This window comes from Physella acuta, unplaced genomic scaffold (genome assembly GCF_028476545.2).
Source record: "Physella acuta isolate Inbredline_101_S28 unplaced genomic scaffold, ASM2847654v3 ptg000131l, whole genome shotgun sequence".
In the NCBI taxonomy this organism is placed as follows: Eukaryota; Metazoa; Mollusca; class Gastropoda; family Physidae; genus Physella; species Physella acuta.
Genome location: NW_026731650.1, coordinates 1,029,271 through 1,048,991, shown reverse-complemented (window position 1 = coordinate 1,048,991; position 19,721 = coordinate 1,029,271). Strand labels below are relative to the sequence as shown.

Below are 19,721 nucleotides of genomic sequence, written 5' to 3'. Positions count from 1 at the left end.
TACAGGTGGGTCTACAGGTGGGTCTATAGGTGGGTCTGTGTTACAGGTGGGTCTACAGGTGGGTCTATAGGTGGGTCTGTGTTACAGGTGGGTCTACAGGTGGGTCTATAGGTGGGTCTGTGTTACAGGTGGGTCTACAGGTGGGTCTATAGGTGGGTCTGTGTTACAGGTGGGTCTGTGTTACAGGTGGGTCTGTGTTACAGGTGGGTCTACACGTGGGTCTATAGGTGGGTCTGTGTTACAGGTGGGTCTACAGGTGGGTCTATTGTAGGGGGTCTACAGGTGGGTCTGTGTTACAGGTGGGTCTACAGGTGGGTCTGTGTTACAGGTGGGTCTACAGGGGGATCTATAGGTGGGTCTGTGTTACAGGTGGGTCTACAGGGGGATCTATAGGTGGGTCTGTGTTACAGGTGGGTCTACTGGTGGGTCTATAGGTGGGTCTGTGTTACAGGTGGGTCTACAGGTGGGTCTATAGGTGGGTCTGTGTTACAGGTGGGTCTACAGGTGGGTCTGTGTTACAGGTGGGTTTGTGTTACAGGTGGGTCTACAGGGGGATCTATAGGTGGGTCTGTGTTACAGGTGGGTCTATAGGTGGGTCTGTGTTACGTGTGGGTCTACAGGTGGGTCTACGTGTGGGTCTACAGGTGTTTGACGCAGGTGGGTCCTGTGTGATAGCATTTGTTAAGAGCTCGTTGTTTTAGAGACACCCCTTAGGTGTGTCGTTCGAGATAGTTGTGGGTCGTCTGCTCGGGCCATTAGGTCATCCTATTGCAGATAACCCGTAGGTAATTTACCCTCAAGCACCTGCTTATGACGTCAATGATCGTCTGTCAAGATAAGCGAATAATCGATTACGATCGGCGAGAAATAATCCTAGGACAAATACCATTACAACCACAGTAAGTTGACCAAGACAAATACCATTACAACTACAGTTGACCACGACAAATACCATTACAACTACAGTTGACCACGACAAATACCATTACAACCACAGTAAGTTGACCAAGACAAATACCATTACAACCACAGTTGACCACGACAAATATCATTACAACCACAGTGAGTTGACCACGACAAAAACCATTACAACTACAGTTGACCACGACAAATACCATTACAACCACAGTTATCACAGCGTAGTTAACTGACTCAAAAGCCGCTCATTAATTTAAATTTCCTGAAAATGTGCATGGAGTAGATTATGAAGTTCTAAAAAGTTTTTGATTTGCTTGGTTGTGTCCATATTGAACTACTGTAAGTTTGGTTTATTCAGTACTAGATTTACTACGCTTTTTATTTTATTTATAAATTAGAAATAAAATCCTCTATATCCTTTAATAAATTTTTAACTGGAATCTTGAGAGATAGCGGTGTAAAACGTCGCACGCCGCTTTCATTCATCCATCACCAGAGGCCTAACTACTGGGATGATGGAAAGAGGGCACTTTTTACTTTCTCGTATACGAAGTATAAAGTATTGTAATCGTGCAAAAAAAATAAACCGGGAGTGATCTCCCCTAAACATTCTCGAATATTCTTATATAACACTACGGGGATGGCAAGTCGGGATATAGACATTATTGTTAATCCATTTTTAATTATTTAAACTTTTTAAACAGAATAGAATCGCATAGAAAAAAACAAGAATTGCGCACCACGTGAACGCCAAATTCACATGCGTTTTTTTTTTTTGACAAATCGGAAATAGCGTAAATTACTACTTCCGGTCAACGGAAATTACTCAAAATTTGACAGAAGGCAGAGAATTAGATCTTTTACTTACATGTGAAATTTCATTTATCTATCTGAAACTGTACTCACGTTATGAACTTTTGAAAAGTTGAAAGTAAAAAAGTTCCACTTCCGGTTATCGGAAATCGCTGAAAAGTTGATACAAATCTACAAATGTGATATAATACTTATATATGAAATGTCATCAACCTAGCTGTAACGGTACTCAAGTTTTACACACACACACACACACGCCCCCCCCCCCCCCCTCCCAAAATGTGGAAGTTCACAAAAATATAGCAGCTGCCTAAAATTTGACTTCTAATTAAAGTTCTGCTGATGAAACACTGGATTATTTTTTTTTACGTCAGTTGTTGTAAAGTAGAATCTGGAATGTGCTGGATAATTTCCACATCGGGACTAAAAAAAGTAAAATGTGTTGCTTTTCTTCTGCAGTATGACGCAACATACAGTCCAAGATAATGTAACAATATACCCTGGTGGTGACCATTGACCAGTATCTTGATGGTGAGCAACTGCCCAGTGAAAATGTGAGCACCAATACAATATATCCGGATGTCTGCTGTTCGTTGTCCACGGAAACAAGACAAATTCCATCCCTGCACTGGTGACTCTACTGGTGACTCTACTGGTGACTCTACTAGTGACTCTCTGGAACGAACCCAGGTCACCATGTTGGTACGTGTGTAATGTCACTGTCACACTGTTCTTTCATCTTGAAGTGTGTGTGTGTGTGGGGCGGGGGGGGGGGGTTGCTCACTCTAAGTCTCGAGGTCAGTTTCCTGGCTGTAAAACGTCTGAGTCCACCCAGCTCGAATGAGTACCCAACCACAGGACGGTACTGCGTTCACTCAGCTCTAATGAGTACCCAAATACAGGACAGCACTGAGTCAATCCAACTTTAGTGGGTACCTGACCATATGACATCAGGTGTGGTCAGCACGTGTCTGGTATCTGGGACAGTCTGTGTATTGTTGACCAGAAAATCCTGTTCTGTTGACCGTTAGATTTGATAAAGGTCAAAGTTCAACTCAGTGTTATAATTACACTGTGTGTGAGAAAAACCTTTGAATGCCACACTTCATGTCATATGACATGCTTTATATATTAGCTTTGCTTGTCTTTTGACGGGTTGACCCTGAATGTTTCTATCCTGGGGTGGGGTTCACCTATAAATGACGTCACGTTTTTTCCTCATCCTTTCCTATCGTCACACATGTCCACCCCCCACCCCCCCCCCCCCCCCCCCGTAGTGTGACATCGTTTATGGACGACCCGAATGTATCTGTCCACCCACAGATGCCCCTGAATGTATCTGTCCACCCACAGATGCCCCTGAATGTATCTGTCCACCCTGAATGTATGTGTCCACCCACATATGCCCCTGAATGTATCTGTCCACTTACAGATGCCCCTGAATGTATCTGTCCACCCACAGATGCCCCTGAATGTATCTGTCCACCCACAAATGCCACTGAATGTATTTGTCCACCCACAGATGCCCCTGAATGTATCTGACCACCCACAGATGCCCCTGAATGTATCTGTCCACCCACAGATGCCCCTGAATGTATCTGTCCACCCACAGATGCCCCTGAATGTATCTGTCCACCTACAGATGCCCCCGAATGTATCTGTCCACCCACAGATGCCCCTGAATGTATCTGTCCACCCACAGATGCCCCTGAATGTATCTGTCCACCCACAGATGCCCCTGAATGTATCTGTCCACCCACATATGCCCCTGAATGTATCTGTCCACCCACAGATGCCCCTGAATGTATCTGTCCACCCACAGATGCCCCTGAATGTATCTGTCCACCCACATATGCCCCTGAATGTATCTGTCCACCTACAGATGCCCCTGAATGTATCTGTCCACCCACAGATGCCCCTGAATGTATCTGTCCACCCACAGATGCCCCTGAATGTATCTGTCCACCCACAGATGCCCCTGAATGTATCTGTCCACCCACATATGCCCCTGAATGTATCTGTCCACCCACAGATGCCCCTGAATGTATCTGTCCACCCACAGATGCCCCTGAATGTATCTGTCTACCCACAGATGCCCCTGAATGTATCTGTCCACCCACAGATGCCCCCGAATGTCCCCGGGCACCTGACCTGCCGCTGGAAGACGTGTGGCCAAAGTTTCCCCACCCAGAAGACCTTGTCCCTGCACGTCAACGATGACCATGTCCGTATCGAGAGGCCTGACCTAGATTTTCAGTGCCACTGGCAGGGCTGCCCGAGGAAGGGCAGGGGCTTTAATGCCAGGTACCCATTCAATTTTTTTTAAACTAGATTTATTTCCAAATCGTCAGTCGAATTGTTCTAAAAATGTCTTTCAAAAATCAATTTAAAAATATTCTTAATAAATAATTTTTTAAAAAAGCAATTAACTAGAATTACCAGATTTTATAATCCAACTAAAAGCTCTGTCTCTTGCAGGTATAAAATGTTGATCCACATCCGCACTGTCTCTTGCAGGTATAAAATGTTGATCCACATCCGCACCCACACCAACGAGAAACCACACGAATGTTATGTGTGTGGCAAGTGTTTCTCGCGACTGGAGAATCTAAAAATTCACACGCGTTCCCATACAGGTCAGTTGCTCTTTTAGATTCGGAATTTTTGTTTCGTTTCTTATATAACTGTAAAAGTGTAACTCAAATTCAGATTTTGGGTTTTAAAAACTTACGTTTTTTTTTCTTCTAAAATAATTGTGACAAAATTTAACTTGTTGGTGGTTAAAAAGCTTTCGAACTAAGTTTAATTATTTACATTACATTGCATTAAGAAATTTGAATGGTTAGCATATTGTGAAAATAAATATTGTGTTAAAATTTAAAATTTATTTTTTCTAAGTTAGAAAAACATTCCTCTAGATTTCAAACATAAACTTTTTAAATGCGTTAATAAATATTTGTACTATAATAATATGCTCTTTATTATATTTCAGGGGAAAAACCATATTTGTGCTCCTTCCCCGGGTGCACCAAAGCTTACTCAAACTCCAGCGATCGCTTCAAGCACGTTCGCACGCACCAGGAAGACAAACCGTACAAATGCAAGATGGCGGGCTGCCTGAAGCAGTACACGGACCCCAGCTCCCTGAGGAAACATGTCCGCACCCACGGGCACACGGTGGGGCTTGATGGACTCTTGCTACGTCGGGCCATCAGCGGGGAGCCGTGTGACCGGAAGCTCCACGACCGGAAGTCAGGTGTCGGCTGCTACAGGAGACTGAGTCTCCAGACAGAGTACCAGGAGGGTTTTTGTGATCACAGCGACCCGAGAAATTACATGTGTAAGACAGATAGTTCTGACAGCAGTAGTACGAGAAATTACATGTGTAAGACAGATAGTTCTGACAGCAGTAATACGAGAAATTACATGTGTAAGACAGATAGTTCTGACAGCAGTAATACGAGAAATTACATGTGTAAGACAGATACTACTCACATCGGTCACTCAGCGGGTGTTAAAGTGAACGTAACGCCTTTTGAGCAGGTTGACATTAAAATGGAAGAGTTACCCTACAACGAGGGAAGCGAATCGCAAACGGAAACAAGCTTTAGTCCTGTTGACATGACACGTGATGTGAGGCAGCCAATGGTTGAAGACTTACAAGATTCGAACTTTAGAATACAAGATGTGGTTAAAACCGAAAGAACTTCAAACACGAAAACTTTTCTTCAAAATATTTTAACTAGCACATTTGATGTCGGATATTATTCCAGTAAAATGAATAAACTGTCAACTGAGGAAGCTGGAAAAGTTTCAGAAGTTAAAAATAGCCACGAGATGGATAAAATATCAACATACCAGAGTTGCCCGTCTGCTCGTGTTCCAGATTTTTGTCACGTGACATCCAGCCGCCATGACACATCAAAAAATTTAATGAATGTATCCTCGTCATCAGCCCCACAAGTCAAATCTCCCCAGGTCAAGTCTCCCCAGCACTGGAAAAAGAGAAAAATTTTGAGCAGCGAACTGGAAAACAAGATGGACGCCCTGCAGTCTAGTTTTGTGGTTGCACCCCGTGACCCCAGGGTTCAAAGTTCAACTCCGACAGGAGTAATCTCCCCCCAGGATGTCCACAAGAAATCCTCCACTGATGCCAGTTGGTGGCTGACGTCTGCTGCAGTTCCATCGTCTCCTCGAGCTAACGGTGTCAGAACGTCGTGTTCTGGAACATCTTGTTCTAGATCGCCTTCCCCTGTTCCCTGTTCTAGTTTCCCTCAGCCTATTTCCAGTGAACTTTCCCTTGGCATTCCCTCCCCTGCATCCACCACACCTGCCTCTACACCAACAACACCTGCATCCATTACACCTGCATCCATTACACCTGCATCCATTACACCTTCATCCATTGCACCTGCATCCATTACACCTGCATCCATTACACCTGCACCAAATGATAGCCAATCGTGTAGATCCCCACACTCCACACCCCAACATCATTTTTCTGACAGCCACCACAAGATGGGTAACTCGCTCCCCACCACACACTCGATTACCTCCCCTTACCTATCCCCATTTGACCCCCATGCCACCAGTTACACCCCACACACCAAACTTCCTTTAGCCACTGAGACTTACCTCCCTTACAGCCCCTCCTACACATCACAACCAGAGTACCTGCACAGCCGTTTCTTTCACCCCCACCCGGGCATACCCCCACCCCTCTCACCATCACTTACCTACCCAGGGGAGAGACAACTCTTGGACCAGTTGTCGCACAAATTTCTGGTCTCATTAACTCCCATTGTCAGCCTCCCTGCCCTCTCCTCCCATCTAGCACTCCCAGTGTTGCCGCCCCTGAATAGATTGTTCTATGACTTCCCTCTTGAGGTCTACCCCCGCCTCCCCCTCACTCACACTTTTGATCCAGTTTATTTTGGTTCCAGGTCATTTAAAAATTAAAATCCTCTGCTGGTCAGTTTATTTTGGACCATTTTCATCCTAAAAAGAAAATGACTTTGGCTTTCATGGAATGAAGTGGCCAGGTTTGAACAGTGGTCAAGCCAGACTTTCACCTGCGATCTGCTAGACACACCACAACAGACACAGGTGTGTTACCTTCACAGGAATGGGGGGGGGGGGGTACTGGGATGATTACCTCATTAGGAAAATTTTCAAATTGCTAATTCAAGAGGCACAAAGAAATAATGAAAACAAATGCTCACCTATTTGAATTTTTTATGTTTTTAAAAAATTATTGTTTACTTTCTAGTTTATGTTTTGAGACTTTGGTTGTCTAAATAGACTACTTTATTATATAATTTTATATTTATAGCCTTCTATTTTTATGTGTTGTGAAATATTTTTACTGTAATTCATAAAGCATTTCAACGACTACTTTAAAAAAATGTATGTGATATAGTTTAATCTTTTAAAAACCAGTTAATTAATTAATAAGTATTTAAATAATTACATTACAGATAAATTACTGATTTTGTAGACTCACCTAAGTTTGTATGTGTAATTTATAGTATATGGTTAGTTGTATGTTTTGTTTTTTATTTTTACCTTTATGTCTTTTGATAAAATACCCCACATCTCTGCTTTTGTTAGCTGAATACCTTGACATGGCATGTAAACAATGCTGCAGACAATATTTGATTGACATTTGTTGCTGTTGATTAGTCAGCATATGCTGTACATTTGTGATAAAACTTGTTGCCTTTTTAACTGCTAGATACTGGTTGTCAGCAGTGTGTATATTTTTATATTCATTGGTGATGACTTGAATTAACCAATCCATATTTTTTATATTTTCTTTAATTTTATCATTTATTACAAAACATTTTTACAATAAATAATAAATTGTCTCGCTGTATTTTGCAAGGGGAGACCACTTCAAACAGATTATGTTAGAAGTTTATTTTTTATAAAAGCATAATTCAACTGAAGCACTACAATAAGTACAAATTATTTTACTGTTCATTAAGTAGACTAGTTAGTCTGGCACTTTAATAGTCTATTATTTAATCAACTGAATTCAACCAAAAATCTCCAGAGTCCTCTGTCCTGTGCCATCTTCCCAATGAAGGTCATTTTTTGCTGTTTTTTTCCCACCTTAATGGCTGCCTGGTGATATTAGTTGGTGTTTTGCGTAGGGTAGTAAACTGATTTAATTAATTATTTTGGTCAGATTTAATACTGTTAATAAGAGCCAGTTGCTTTAGTACTAGCAACACAACACGACTTGATAGAAGTTTTTGATCAAGAGGAAATAACCCTTTAGGGTGAGGTCCAACACAAACTAAATTGTAAATTGCCAGACTCAGAATTTATTTAGCTGCAGCAATGCTCCATGCTAGGTGATCCCAAGACTTTATTATTCAAAAGTTTACTCTACTGTACATGTGATGAAAAATGTGATGTTCTTTGTTTAAAGTTACAAAAGAGAAGTTTTTTTTAAAATATAAATGTATGTATACCATCAGTGTAAGTCAGTGTTTCTATGTCAGGTCAGTCTACTGATTAAGATGTGTGTCAGCCTTATCATCAAAGTTTTATATTGAACATATACATAATACATGTATGTTTAGAGGTTGTGCTAATATATGTGTATATCAAACCATGACAAATAAACTGTTTTGAAGTTTTGCTAAAAAAATAAAAATCATTGATAAATTTAATATTGATGTTCTTTTTTTCTCCAAGTGTATGGATCACAGCACCTGGTTTGGATGGGGGGGGGGGAGTGTGGGCGGGGGATGACCAACTGTCCTGATCCAGACACTTACTAAAGCTGACAACTGTTAAGATTGAGGTAAGAATTTTATTCAATAGACGGAATAATATAAATTTAATATCTTTAAGAAGTAATATGGAAGGAATGAGTTCAATGTATTAGTTTAAATAAATATTTTTATACAGTATATATTTCAATGTTTAAAACAAACCTTGACAACAGCAAACTAACAAGTCAGCAAGCTAATGAGCATGAAAATATACAATGAACAGAGTGGACTCTGGTGAAGAGATGAAGCAATAAATAAAGTAAATGGCAACATGATAAAATATTGATCTGGACGGAAAAAATATTTTAGTCATAAATGTTGAGACAATTTAAAACAATAATCTTCTCTACCCTTTCAACAACCCTGCTAATAGACAAGGTTAAGTTACAGGTTAAATTAGGAACTAAACACATTGAGATACGCAAACATTTTTTTGTTTGTTTAAAAATGACATACAACACAAGCATTCATTACTGAAATCTTGGGCCCTTATCTGCCATTCTACTTCATCAACTTGTTATGTAAAATATTTGTTTACATTTAAACCTGGATTATATTGGACAGCAAGAATAATATCTATATATCACAGAGAAGCTATTAAAGTGGTGGATGGACATCACATGACCAAGCTGACCAATCATCTGTCACTCAGTTCTCTTTGAGATGTTTCCTGTCTGACAGAGTTACTCAAATGTTCGAGAGTTAGGTCCCCTCTGTTGCTTGACCGAAGGATTCCATTGACTTTAACAGAAGAGCCTAAGTAGGCGAGGTCTTTTGGATCTGTGCCTGGATTATCTCCCCTAAAACACAAGGTCAAGGTTAACAGAAAACTGCACCATGTTTTTGTTGATATAAAAACCAACTCAGCAAAGAGTGGCCACTGGTGACACATGAAGTATAGAATAGAGGGGGGTGGTAGGTATCTGGTGATACATGAAGTATAACATAGAGGGGGTGGTAGGGATCTTCTTATAGCCAGTGATGAGCCCCACTTGTTAATTGTGTGCAGAAAAATAATTGACATGCTCTGAGTGTTGCATGTAAATTCTTTTTTTAAGTGACAGGACAGTTTTTTGTGGTAGATGAGTGCAAGAATGAAGAGGTTAAAGGCAGGATGAGGTAGGAGGCAAGGATGTAAAGATGTTGGTGAATGAGAGCATTGCTGTGTCTTCTTTATGTGTGGAAATAAATGATAGATTCTGTTGATGACCATGTCATCAAGTTATGCACTGCATGCGATATAGTTGGTCCTCAATCATTCAAGTTGTCATTTTTAAAAAAACAAGCAAATTAGAACCCAATCATTCAAGTTGTATCAGTGTCTGTAGTTTGAAGCCAACAATAACATCATAACCCTAACACACTGACCTTTGACTCCGAGTTAACTCAGCCAAAAGACTTTCCTTCTCTGCGGCCCCCTGGCGCTCCCGTATGCTCTGTCTGGCTAGTTGCTGGTGGGCCTCCCCTGCCTGTAGCTCCGCCTCCCTCACTCTCTCCTCCATCCTCCTGATGTTTCTTGTGTAGTCTGAGAGTAGTCTCTCAACCTATGCCAACAACAGAAATTTGTACTGAGAGTAGTCTCTCAACCTAGGCCAACAACAGAAGTTTGTACTGAGAGTAGTCTTTAAACCTATGCCAACAACAGAAATTTGTACTGAGAGTAGTCTCTCAACCTATGCCAACAACAGAAGTTTGTACTGAGAGTAGTCTCTCAACCTATGCCAACAACAGAAGTTTGTACTGAGAGTAGTCTCTCAACCTATGCCAACAACAGAAGTTTGTACTGAGAGTAGTCTCTCAACCTATGCCAACAACAGAAGTTTGTACTGAGAGTAGTCTCTCAACCTATGCCAACAACAGAAGTTTGTACTGAGAGTAGTCTCTCAACCTATGCCAACAACAGAAATTTGTACTGAGAGTAGTCTCTCAACCTAGGCCAACAACAGAAGTTTGTACTGAGAGTAGTCTCTCAACCTATGCCAACAACAGAAGTTTGTACTGAGAGTAGTCTTTAAACCTATGCCAACAACAGAAATTTGTACTGAGAGCAGTCTCTCAACCTATGCCAACAAGAGAAGAAGTGTACACTACTTAAGGCATTTATTTTATATTTTGATGGTAAAATTGTTTGACAGAATGAGCCCTTATTTTATGCTGGGTAAGATGTGACACATGAACATTGTTTCTACCACAAGGTGGTGACACATGAACATTGTTTCTACCACAAGGTGGTGACACACAAACATTGTTTCTACCACAAGGTACACAACTACCTCACAAGTTTTGATCTGGCTGTCTTTAAGTAGGGAAGACAACTCCTCATTTCTTTTCTTGACATGACTGAGCTCACTCCGCAGATCTTCCAGCTGACCTTGAAACTTGTGGGTCACTGTCTGACATTCTTCCTTCCACCTGGTTGGGTGAGGGACAAATGGAAACATTACTCAATTATAAAATGTTTACAGTTCTTGTCCGGTCAAACTTCCATTATAAAATAATCTCAACTATGATAACCCTTTAATAACCATTTTCATACAATATTAAATCAACTATAAATCATGGATTAAACACACATACACCAACAAACTAGACTAACAGGCGACTCAGTCCAAAGTGGAATTTACCTGGCACTCATCCTCTGCTGGGCTGTCAACAGTCTCCGCAGCTCACTGACGGTCTGTCTACGAGAATCTTCTGTCGTCTGAAGTTTCACCTCAAAGTCTCGAGACTTCATCTGTTGGTTCTGCTCAATCAAGGCAAGCTGAGAACAAACAACATTATCAATGTTTCTAGCAAAGTTTAAAAGATCTCTTTGTTCTGAAAACCTATGTGATTCATACCTGAGAAGATTATAATATTTTCTGTTTCTAGGGATATTTGTTTATGTGCCTGTGAAAATTTGTTTGTGTACCAGGAAACATTTGTTTACATACCTGTAAATATTTGTTCTTACCTCCTTAGCAAATTTGCGCTGGACGGCTTCCTTCTCCTGCTGGCAAGCCAAAAGTTTCTTGTTGAGGTCGTTCACCTTGTTGAGGCTGGACAGACGATCTTCATTGACAGCCTCAAACTCTGACTGGACGCTGGTCAGCCTCTCTTGCAGCTGCTTGACCTCTGACCCCATCTGATGTTTAATTTGCTTGTTTCTGTAGGTAAAATTTTAAAACCTGAACCCACCAGCTCATTGGTAGATTTTACAACCAATCAAAACATTCAAAATTGTAAAAACCAAATAAAAATATTTAAAAAACTGAGCAAGTTTAAAAAAGAAATGAAACAATTACTCTAGAGTCAGCAGATCAATCTGGGAGAGCAAGTTATCAACTTTGGTGTTTGCCTCATCCCTGGCTCTCTCAGCATCAATAGCTCGCTTGCTCATGAGCTGATAAGCTTCTTTAGACTTGGAAATGTCGGACTTGCCTTCTTTGTAGATCTTGCAAAAAGAAAAAAGTTGATTTGAATTGCCCATTCATTAGATACAACTTGTGTATCAACAATTGTACACCAGAATGTGATTTGAATTAGCCATTCATTAGATACAATGTGTACCAAAACAATTGTACACTATGATGTGACAAGCCTAACCTGTTGCAGCTCAGACTCTATGGATCTCTTCTCCCTGAGCAGCCGGTCCAGGCGCGACTGTTTCTCTGCTCCCTCCATCTCCAGGCCGTGAAGCTCCTCCGTCAACAGTGTGATGCGATCATTGCATTGTTTTCTGACAAGGTCAACCTGAAAATATTGGCTTCAACTGATTTAAGAACTTACTATTAAGTAATTCACTTAATTTGATTTTACTCAACATTACAAATAAAATATAAAACTGAATATTATGAACAAATCCCACGTTGGATCCTTCATTTTGGCGTTTCAATTTATTACTACTAAACATACTGAATGCATAATGTCTCAACTTAACATAATTAGCCTCACAAGTGAACCCTAAAACTAAACCCTAAAACTAATCGTTACAACTAAACCCTACATCTAAACCCTACAACTAAACCCTAAAACTAATCGTTACAACTAAACCCTACAACTAAACCCTACAACTTAACCCTACAACTAAACCCTAAAACTAATCGTTACAACTAAACCCTACAACTGAACCCTACAACTGAACCCTACAACTTAACCCTACAACTAAACCCTACAACTTAACCCTACAACTAAACCCTACAACTAAACCCTACAACTAAACCCTACAACTAAACCCTAAAACTAATCGTTACAACTAAACCCTACAACTAAACCCTACAACTAAACCCTACAACTGAACCCTACAACTAAACCCTACAACTTAACCCTACAACTAAACCCTACAACTAAACCCTACAACTTAACCCTACAACTAAACCCTACAACTAAACCCTACAACTAAACCCTACAACTAAACCCTACAACTAAACCCTAAAACTAATCGTTACAACTAAACCCTACAACTAAACCCTACAACTAAACCCTACAACTAAACCCTACAACTAAACCCTACAACTGAACCCTACAACTGAACCCCACAACTGACCTCTTCCCTTGTACGAGCACCAGCTTTATTGATGATCTTTGCCAGAACATTTTTCATTTCTTCCAGTTCGTCATCTTTCTTTTTGGCCATTATCTCAAACTGATGGGGAGAAAAAATAGTTTTCTAAAAGTGGGCCAGAAAAAGTGCAGCAAGTGAAACAATGACAAGGGACAGTAGATACCTGATCTTTCTCCATGACAGCAGCTTCAACCATTTGGACAGCATCGCGGATTTGTGTGATGGCCTCGTTCTCACGCACTTCTGTGTCAGAGCTGAAGTAGTCAAACAACTAAATCACCATTGTCAAGTCATTCAACAATAAACTGTACTTTACACATTTTCACAATAAAAAGTACACACAATAAAGTGTTTTACAAAACAACTTTTTGAGTTCAACAAGTAAAAATTGTTCTGGCTAGTTTAATATATTTCAACAATAAACTATGTTTTCACACAACTGTTTGAGTACAACTAGAAAAAATTGTTCTGGCTAGTGTAAAACTCACAGCCTCTTCTGCAGTTCCATGACTCGTGTAGAGAAGGTGCTGTTCTCTCTCCTCAGGTCACTGGCTTCTTGGCTCTTCTCTGCCAGCCTGGGGGGAGTAGACAGACACATTTTATAGCTGTGTTTTGTTGCTTATGTGGCTAGACAGACAAATTTTATAGCTGTGTTTTGTTGCTTGTGTGAGTAGACAGACAAATTTTATAGCTGTGTTTTGTTGTGTGGGTAGACAGACAAATTTTATAGCTGTGTTTTGTTGTGTGAGTAGACAGACAAATTTTATAGCTGTGTTTTGTTGTGTGAGTAGACAGACAAATTTTATAGCTGTGTTTTGTTGTGTGAGTAGACAGACAAATTTTATAGCTGTGTTTTGTTGCTTGTGTGGGTAGACAGACAAATTTTATAGCTGTGTTTTGTTGTGTGAGTAGACAGACAAATTTTATAGCTGTATTTTGTTGCTTGTGTGGGTAGACAGACAAATTTTATAGCTGTATTTTGTTGCTTGTGTGGCTAGACAGACATTTTATAGCTGTGTTTTGTTGCTGGTCCCAGCACAAGTAAGAGCAATACGGAGCTAACTAATGAAGTGTGTGAAACTGGTTCACCTCACCAGTGTGTGTATGATTGCATAGACAGGACTTCAACAAGACAGTTTAGATGTAGTTCACTGATTGAGATCTTCTATGAGTTACCTACCTTTTAATGATAACCTATGTTATCTACCTTTGACTGAGATCCTCTATGAGTTACCTACCTTTGACTGAGATCCTCTATGAGTTACCTTCTTTGACTGAGATCCTCTATGGGTTACCTACCTTTGACTAAGATCCTATATGGGTTACCTACCTTTGACTGAGATCCTCTATGGGTTACCTACCTTTGACTAAGATCCTATATGGGTTACCTACCTTTGACTGAGATCCTCTATGGGTTACCTACCTTTGACTAAGATCCTATATGGGTTACCTACCTTTGACTGAGATCCTCTATGGGTTACCTACCTTTGACTAAGATCCTATATGGGTTACCTACCTTTGACTAAGATCCTCTATGGGTTACCTACCTTTGACTGAGATCCTCTATGGGTTACCTACCTTTGACTAAGATCCTATATGGGTTACCTACCTTTGACTAAGATCCTCTATGGGTTACCTACCTTTGACTGAGATCCTCTATGGGTTACCTACCTTTGACTAAGATCCTATATGGGTTACCTACCTTTGACTAAGATCCTATATGGGTTACCTACCTTTGACTAAGATCCTCTATGGGTTACCTACCTTTGACTGAGATCCTCTATGGGTTACCTACCTTTGACTAAGATCCTATATGGGTTACCTACCTTTGACTAAGATCCTCTATGAGTTACCTACCTTTGACTAAGATCATCCATGATTGTTTTTAGCTCATAGATCTTGCTGTCTGATAAACCTTCTTTAAAAATTGTGTCAGCATTTTCTTGGGCCTGGTTGGATAAAAAAAAATTTCAAAAATTATCTCACTATTTTTTAGCCTGACCAGTTAAAAAAATGAGTAGCCATTGTTGCTACACATTTTTATTTTTGAAACTATTTAGAACATCCAACTTTCCAAATTTGAAACTATTTAGAACATCCAACCTTCCAAATTTGAAACTATTTAGAACATCCAACCTTCCAAATTTGAAACTATTTAGAACATCCAACTTTCCAAATTTGAAACTATTTAGAACATCCAACCTTCCAAATTTGAAACTATTTAGAACATCCAACCTTCCAAATTTGAAACTATTTAGAACATCCAACTTTCCAAATTTGAAACTATTTAGAACATCCAACCTTCCAAATTTGAAACTATTTAGAACATCCAACTTTCCAAATTTGAAACTATTTAGAACATCCAACTTTCCAAATTTGAAACTATTTAGAACATCCAACCTTCCAAATTTGAAACTATTTAGAACATCCAACCTTCCAAATTTGAAACTATTTAGAACATCCAACTTTCCAAATTTAAAACTATTTAGAACATCCAACCTTCCAAATTTGAAACTATTTAGAACATCCAACCTTCCAAATTTGAAACTATTTAGAACATCCAACCTTCCAAATTTGAAACTATTTAGAACATCCAACCTTCCAAATTTGAAACTATTTAGAACATCCAACTTTCCAAATTTGAAACTATTTAGAACATCCAACTTTCCAAATTTGAAACTATTTAGAACATCCAACTTTCCAAATTTGAAACTATTTAGAACATCCAACCTTCCAAATTTGAAACTATTTAGAACATCCAACCTTCCAAATTTGAAACTATTTAGAACATCCAACTTTCCAAATTTGAAACTATTTAGAACATCCAACCTTCCAAATTTGAAACTATTTAGAACATCCAACTTTCCAAATTTGAAACTATTTAGAATATCCAACTTTCCAAATTTGAAACTATTTAGAACATCCAACCTTCCAAATTTGAAACTATTTAGAACATCCAACTTTCCAAATTGGAAACTATTTAGAACATCCAACCTTCCAAATGAGTTTTTGCTGTAGATCATTGACTGCCATCTTTAAGTCTGTAACTTTCTGTAGCAACTGGTTATTTTCTGACCGGCTTTCTCTGAAAATGCCAACATTTGTCAAGTTCAAGCAACAGACTAGGTTAACAAATTAATTAGAAATTAACCCTTTCATCCTACACTCGCAGTTTGTTTTTTGTTTTGTAGTTTCTGATAGAACTAATGGTTTTGTTTAGTCTTATTTTTTTTCAAACTACAATTTAAGTCACATTAAGAAACGTTATTTTTAGAACTTGAGTATTTTAGCTCAAGTTTGAAATTACTTAATTTATATAAAGTAAAAATGTAAAATACTGTAAAATAAATTTAAAAATATATTCCTCCACTCAGAATATGCATATCCATGTTTTAAATTTTAAGCATATGAATATAAAGAAGAACATTTTTGAATAACATATGTATTTTGGGATTTTATTTTAAAAGCTTTTGATTGGATTAATGTGTGGTACCATTAAATCATGACACTGTCCTCTATTCCTGTGTGTGTTATGTCCCATCTATAAAGGTCAAATGGTTTTAATTAGCCTAGTTACATAGCTGAGTTAATGAAACATGACCATTGGACACATACCTGAGTTGGGTGTGTAAAGATTCCAGCTCAGCATTAAGGGCAGCCACAGACTGCTGGTACTGTTCCTTTACCTGGAGTAAAATAAACTGTTGCAGTCAGTCAGTTGAAACCTATCACCATAGGTTCAAAGTTTGACAAATCAAGATAGGTTAAAAAGATAAGAAACCAATCAGCACCAGCCTCTTAACTGGTGGGCTTGTTGCTCCACCAGCCTCTTACCTGGTGGGCTTGTTGCTCCACCAGCCTCTTACCTGGTGGGCTTGTTGCTCCACCAGCCTCTTACCTGGTGGGCTTGTTGCTCCACCAGCCTATTACCTGGTGGGCTTGTTGCTCCACCACCCTCTTACCTGGTGGGCTTGTTGCTCCACCACCCTCTTACCTGGTGGGCTTGTTGCTCCACCACTCTCTTACCTGGTGGGCTTGTTGCTCCACCAGCCTCTTACCTGGTGGGCTTGTTGCTCCACCAGCCTCTTACCTGGTGGGCTTGTTGCTCCACCAGCCTCTTACCTGGTGGGCTTGTTGCTCCACCAGCCTCTTACCTGGTGGGCTTGTTGCTCCACCAGCCTCTTACCTGGTGGGCTTGTTGCTCCACCACCCTCTTACCTGGTGGGCTTGTTGCTCCACCACTCTCTTACCTGGTGGGCTTGTTGCTCCACCACCCTCTTACCTGGTGGGCTTGTTGCTCCACCAGCCTCTTACCTGGTGGGCTTGTTGCTCCACCAGCCTCTTACCTGGTGGGCTTGTTGCTCCACCACCCTCTTACCTGGTGGGCTTGTTGCTCCACCACCCTCTTACCTGGTGGGCTTGTTGCTCCACCACCCTCTTACCTGGTGGGCTTGTTGCTCCACCACTCTCTTACCTGGTGGGCTTGTTGCTCCACCAGCCTCTTACCTGGTGGGCTTGTTGCTCCACCAGCCTCTTACCTGGTGGGCTTGTTGCTCCACCAGCCTCTTACCTGGTGGGCTTGTTGCTCCACCAGCCTCTTACCTGGTGGGCTTGTTGCTCCACCACCCTCTTACCTGGTGGGCTTGTTGCTCCACCACTCTCTTACCTGGTGGGCTTGTTGCTCCACCAGCCTCTTACCTGGTGGGCTTGTTGCTCCACCAGCCTCTTACCTGGTGGGCTTGTTGCTCCACCAGCCTCTTACCTGGTGGGCTTGTTGCTCCACCACCCTCTTACCTGGTGGGCTTGTTGCTCCACCACCCTCTTACCTGGTGGGCTTGTTGCTCCACCACCCTCTTACCTGGTGGGCTTGTTGCTCCACCACCCTCTTACCTGGTGGGCTTGTTGCTCCACCACCCTCCACTGATGACTTTCTTTCTCCATCTGAAACATGTATCACCAGGCTGGTTACTTTAAAACAGTGGCTCTATCAAGTCCCATTATAAATACATTCAGGGACAAATTAGTGGGATCAACTAGAACAATCAGATTTAAACCCAGAGCCTTAACATCCTGAACTAACCCAAACTGTTCCACAACCAGATTTAAACCATAACCTCCTGAACTAACCCAAACTGTTCCATGAATGAATCAACACAAACCTCAAGCTCTGCCTCAAGACGATCCACCTCTTGGACGGCCTCCCTCCATTTTTCTTGAGCTGCTTCTTTCTCCTTCAAAGTTTTTTTAAAAGATGACAAACCAAAATCAGTGAAGAACATTACAACATCAAACATTAAAGAACAAACCAATAGGTATATCAAATATTGCACAACAATTGGGCTAAGGATGTTAGCAACTGTACTAGAAAAGTTTCTACCTGTGCTAGAATAGTTTCTACCTGTGCTAGAAATGTTTCTACCTGTGCTACAAAAGTTTCTACCTGTGCTAGAAATGTTTCTACCTGTGCTAGAAATGTTTCTACCTGTGCTACAAATGTTTCTACCTGTGCTACAAAAGTTTCTACCTGTGCTAGAAATGTTTCTACCTGTGCTAGAAATGTTTCTACCTGTGCTACAAAAGTTTCTACCTGTGCTAGAAATGTTTCTACCTGTGCTAGAAATGTTTCTACCTGTGCTAGAAATGTTTCTACCTGTGCTAGAAATGTTTCTACCTGTGCTAGAAATGTTTCTACCTGTGCTAGAAATGTTTCTACCTGTGCTAGAAATGTTTCTACCTGTGTTAGAAATGTTTCTACCTGTGCTAGAAATGTTTCTACCTGTAATACAAAAGTTTCTACCTGTGCTAGAAATGTTTCTACCTGTGCTAGAAATGTTTCTACCTGTGCTAGAAATGTTTCTACCTGTGTTAGAAATGTTTCTACCTGTGCTAGAAATGTTTCTACCTGTAATACAAAAGTTTCTACCTGTGCTAGAAATGTTTCTACCTGTGCTAGAAATGTTTCTACCTGTGCTAGAAATGTTTCTACCTGTGTTAGAAATGTTTCTACCTGTGTTAGAAATGTTTCTACCTGTAATACAAAAGTTTCTACCTGTGCTAGAAATGTTTCTACCTGTGCTAGAAATGTTTCTACCTGTGCTAGAAATGTTTCTACCTGTGCTAGAAATGTTTCTACCTGTGCTAGAAATGTTTCTACCTGTGCTAGAAATGTTTCTACCTGTGCTAGAAATGTTTCTACCTGTAATACAAAAGTTTCTACCTGTGTTAGAAATGTTTCTACCTGTGCTAGAAATGTTTCTACCTGTAATACAAAAGTTTCTACCTGTGCTAGAAATGTTTCTACCTGTGCTACCAAAGTTTCTACCTGTGCTACCAAAGTTTCTACCTGTGCTAGAAATGTTCCTACCTGTGCTACAAAAGTTTCTACCTGTGCTAGAAATGTTTCTACCTGTGCTACCAAAGTTTCTACTGTGCTAGAAATGTTCCTACCTGTGCTACCAAAGTTTCTACCTGTGCTACCAAAGTTTCTACCTGTGTAGCCAAATCCAGCTGCTGTTGCAGGTTCTGTACCAGTGCCATGTCCCCCGCCTCTCCGTCCCCTCCACCAACACCATGGCCTGCTGACATGGCATTTTGTATCGACTCTTTGAGCTCTTGGTGAACCCTGAACAAATGTGGGAGAAACTTAAGCAAATGTGGGAGAA

The 19,721-nt window shown here is 40.4% G+C and overlaps 2 protein-coding genes across 2 annotated transcripts; one reads left to right on the top strand and one right to left on the bottom strand.

The window, feature by feature from the left end:
- The first annotated feature begins 3,823 nt into the window (after window positions 1-3,823).
- LOC131935072 (zinc finger protein GLI4-like) lies at window positions 3,824-8,180 on the top strand. Its single transcript, XM_059291358.1, has 3 exons — window positions 3,824-4,035; window positions 4,249-4,367; window positions 4,724-8,180. The coding sequence occupies exons 1-3, from the start codon at window positions 3,824-3,826 to the stop codon at window positions 6,688-6,690; spliced, it is 2,298 nt and encodes a 765-aa protein (XP_059147341.1). The 3' UTR covers window positions 6,691-8,180.
- Window positions 8,181-8,545: 365 nt separating this feature from the next.
- On the bottom strand, window positions 8,546-19,677 carry LOC131935117 (sodium channel and clathrin linker 1). Its single transcript, XM_059291453.1, has 16 exons — window positions 19,549-19,677; window positions 18,219-18,290; window positions 17,950-18,000; window positions 16,675-16,745; window positions 16,054-16,144; window positions 14,917-15,008; window positions 13,548-13,634; window positions 13,223-13,313; window positions 13,042-13,140; window positions 12,102-12,248; window positions 11,801-11,949; window positions 11,470-11,662; window positions 11,141-11,277; window positions 10,790-10,928; window positions 9,885-10,060; window positions 8,546-9,316 (listed from the first exon to the last, which is right to left on the bottom strand). The coding sequence occupies exons 1-16, from the start codon at window positions 19,642-19,644 to the stop codon at window positions 9,154-9,156; spliced, it is 1,854 nt and encodes a 617-aa protein (XP_059147436.1). The 5' UTR covers window positions 19,645-19,677; the 3' UTR covers window positions 8,546-9,153.
- Window positions 19,678-19,721: the final 44 nt, after the last annotated feature.

Excerpts from the sequence above, each read along its gene's own strand:
- LOC131935072 (XM_059291358.1), top strand. The coding sequence starts at position 3,824 with ATGCCCCTGAATGTATCTGTCCACCCACAGATGCCCCCGAATGTCCCC. Across the intron at positions 4,036-4,248 it reads GGCAGGGGCTTTAATGCCAG|GTATAAAATGTTGATCCACA; the intron begins GTACCCATTCAA and ends TGTCTCTTGCAG. Across the intron at positions 4,368-4,723 it reads TCACACGCGTTCCCATACAG|GGGAAAAACCATATTTGTGC; the intron begins GTCAGTTGCTCT and ends ATTATATTTCAG.
- LOC131935117 (XM_059291453.1), bottom strand. The coding sequence starts at position 19,644 with ATGTCAGCAGGCCATGGTGTTGGTGGAGGGGACGGAGAGGCGGGGGAC. Across the intron at positions 15,009-16,053 it reads AGCAAAAACTCATTTGGAAG|GCCCAAGAAAATGCTGACAC; the intron begins GTTGGATGTTCT and ends TTATCCAACCAG. Across the intron at positions 11,663-11,800 it reads ATTGATCTGCTGACTCTAGA|AAACAAGCAAATTAAACATC; the intron begins GTAATTGTTTCA and ends TTTTACCTACAG.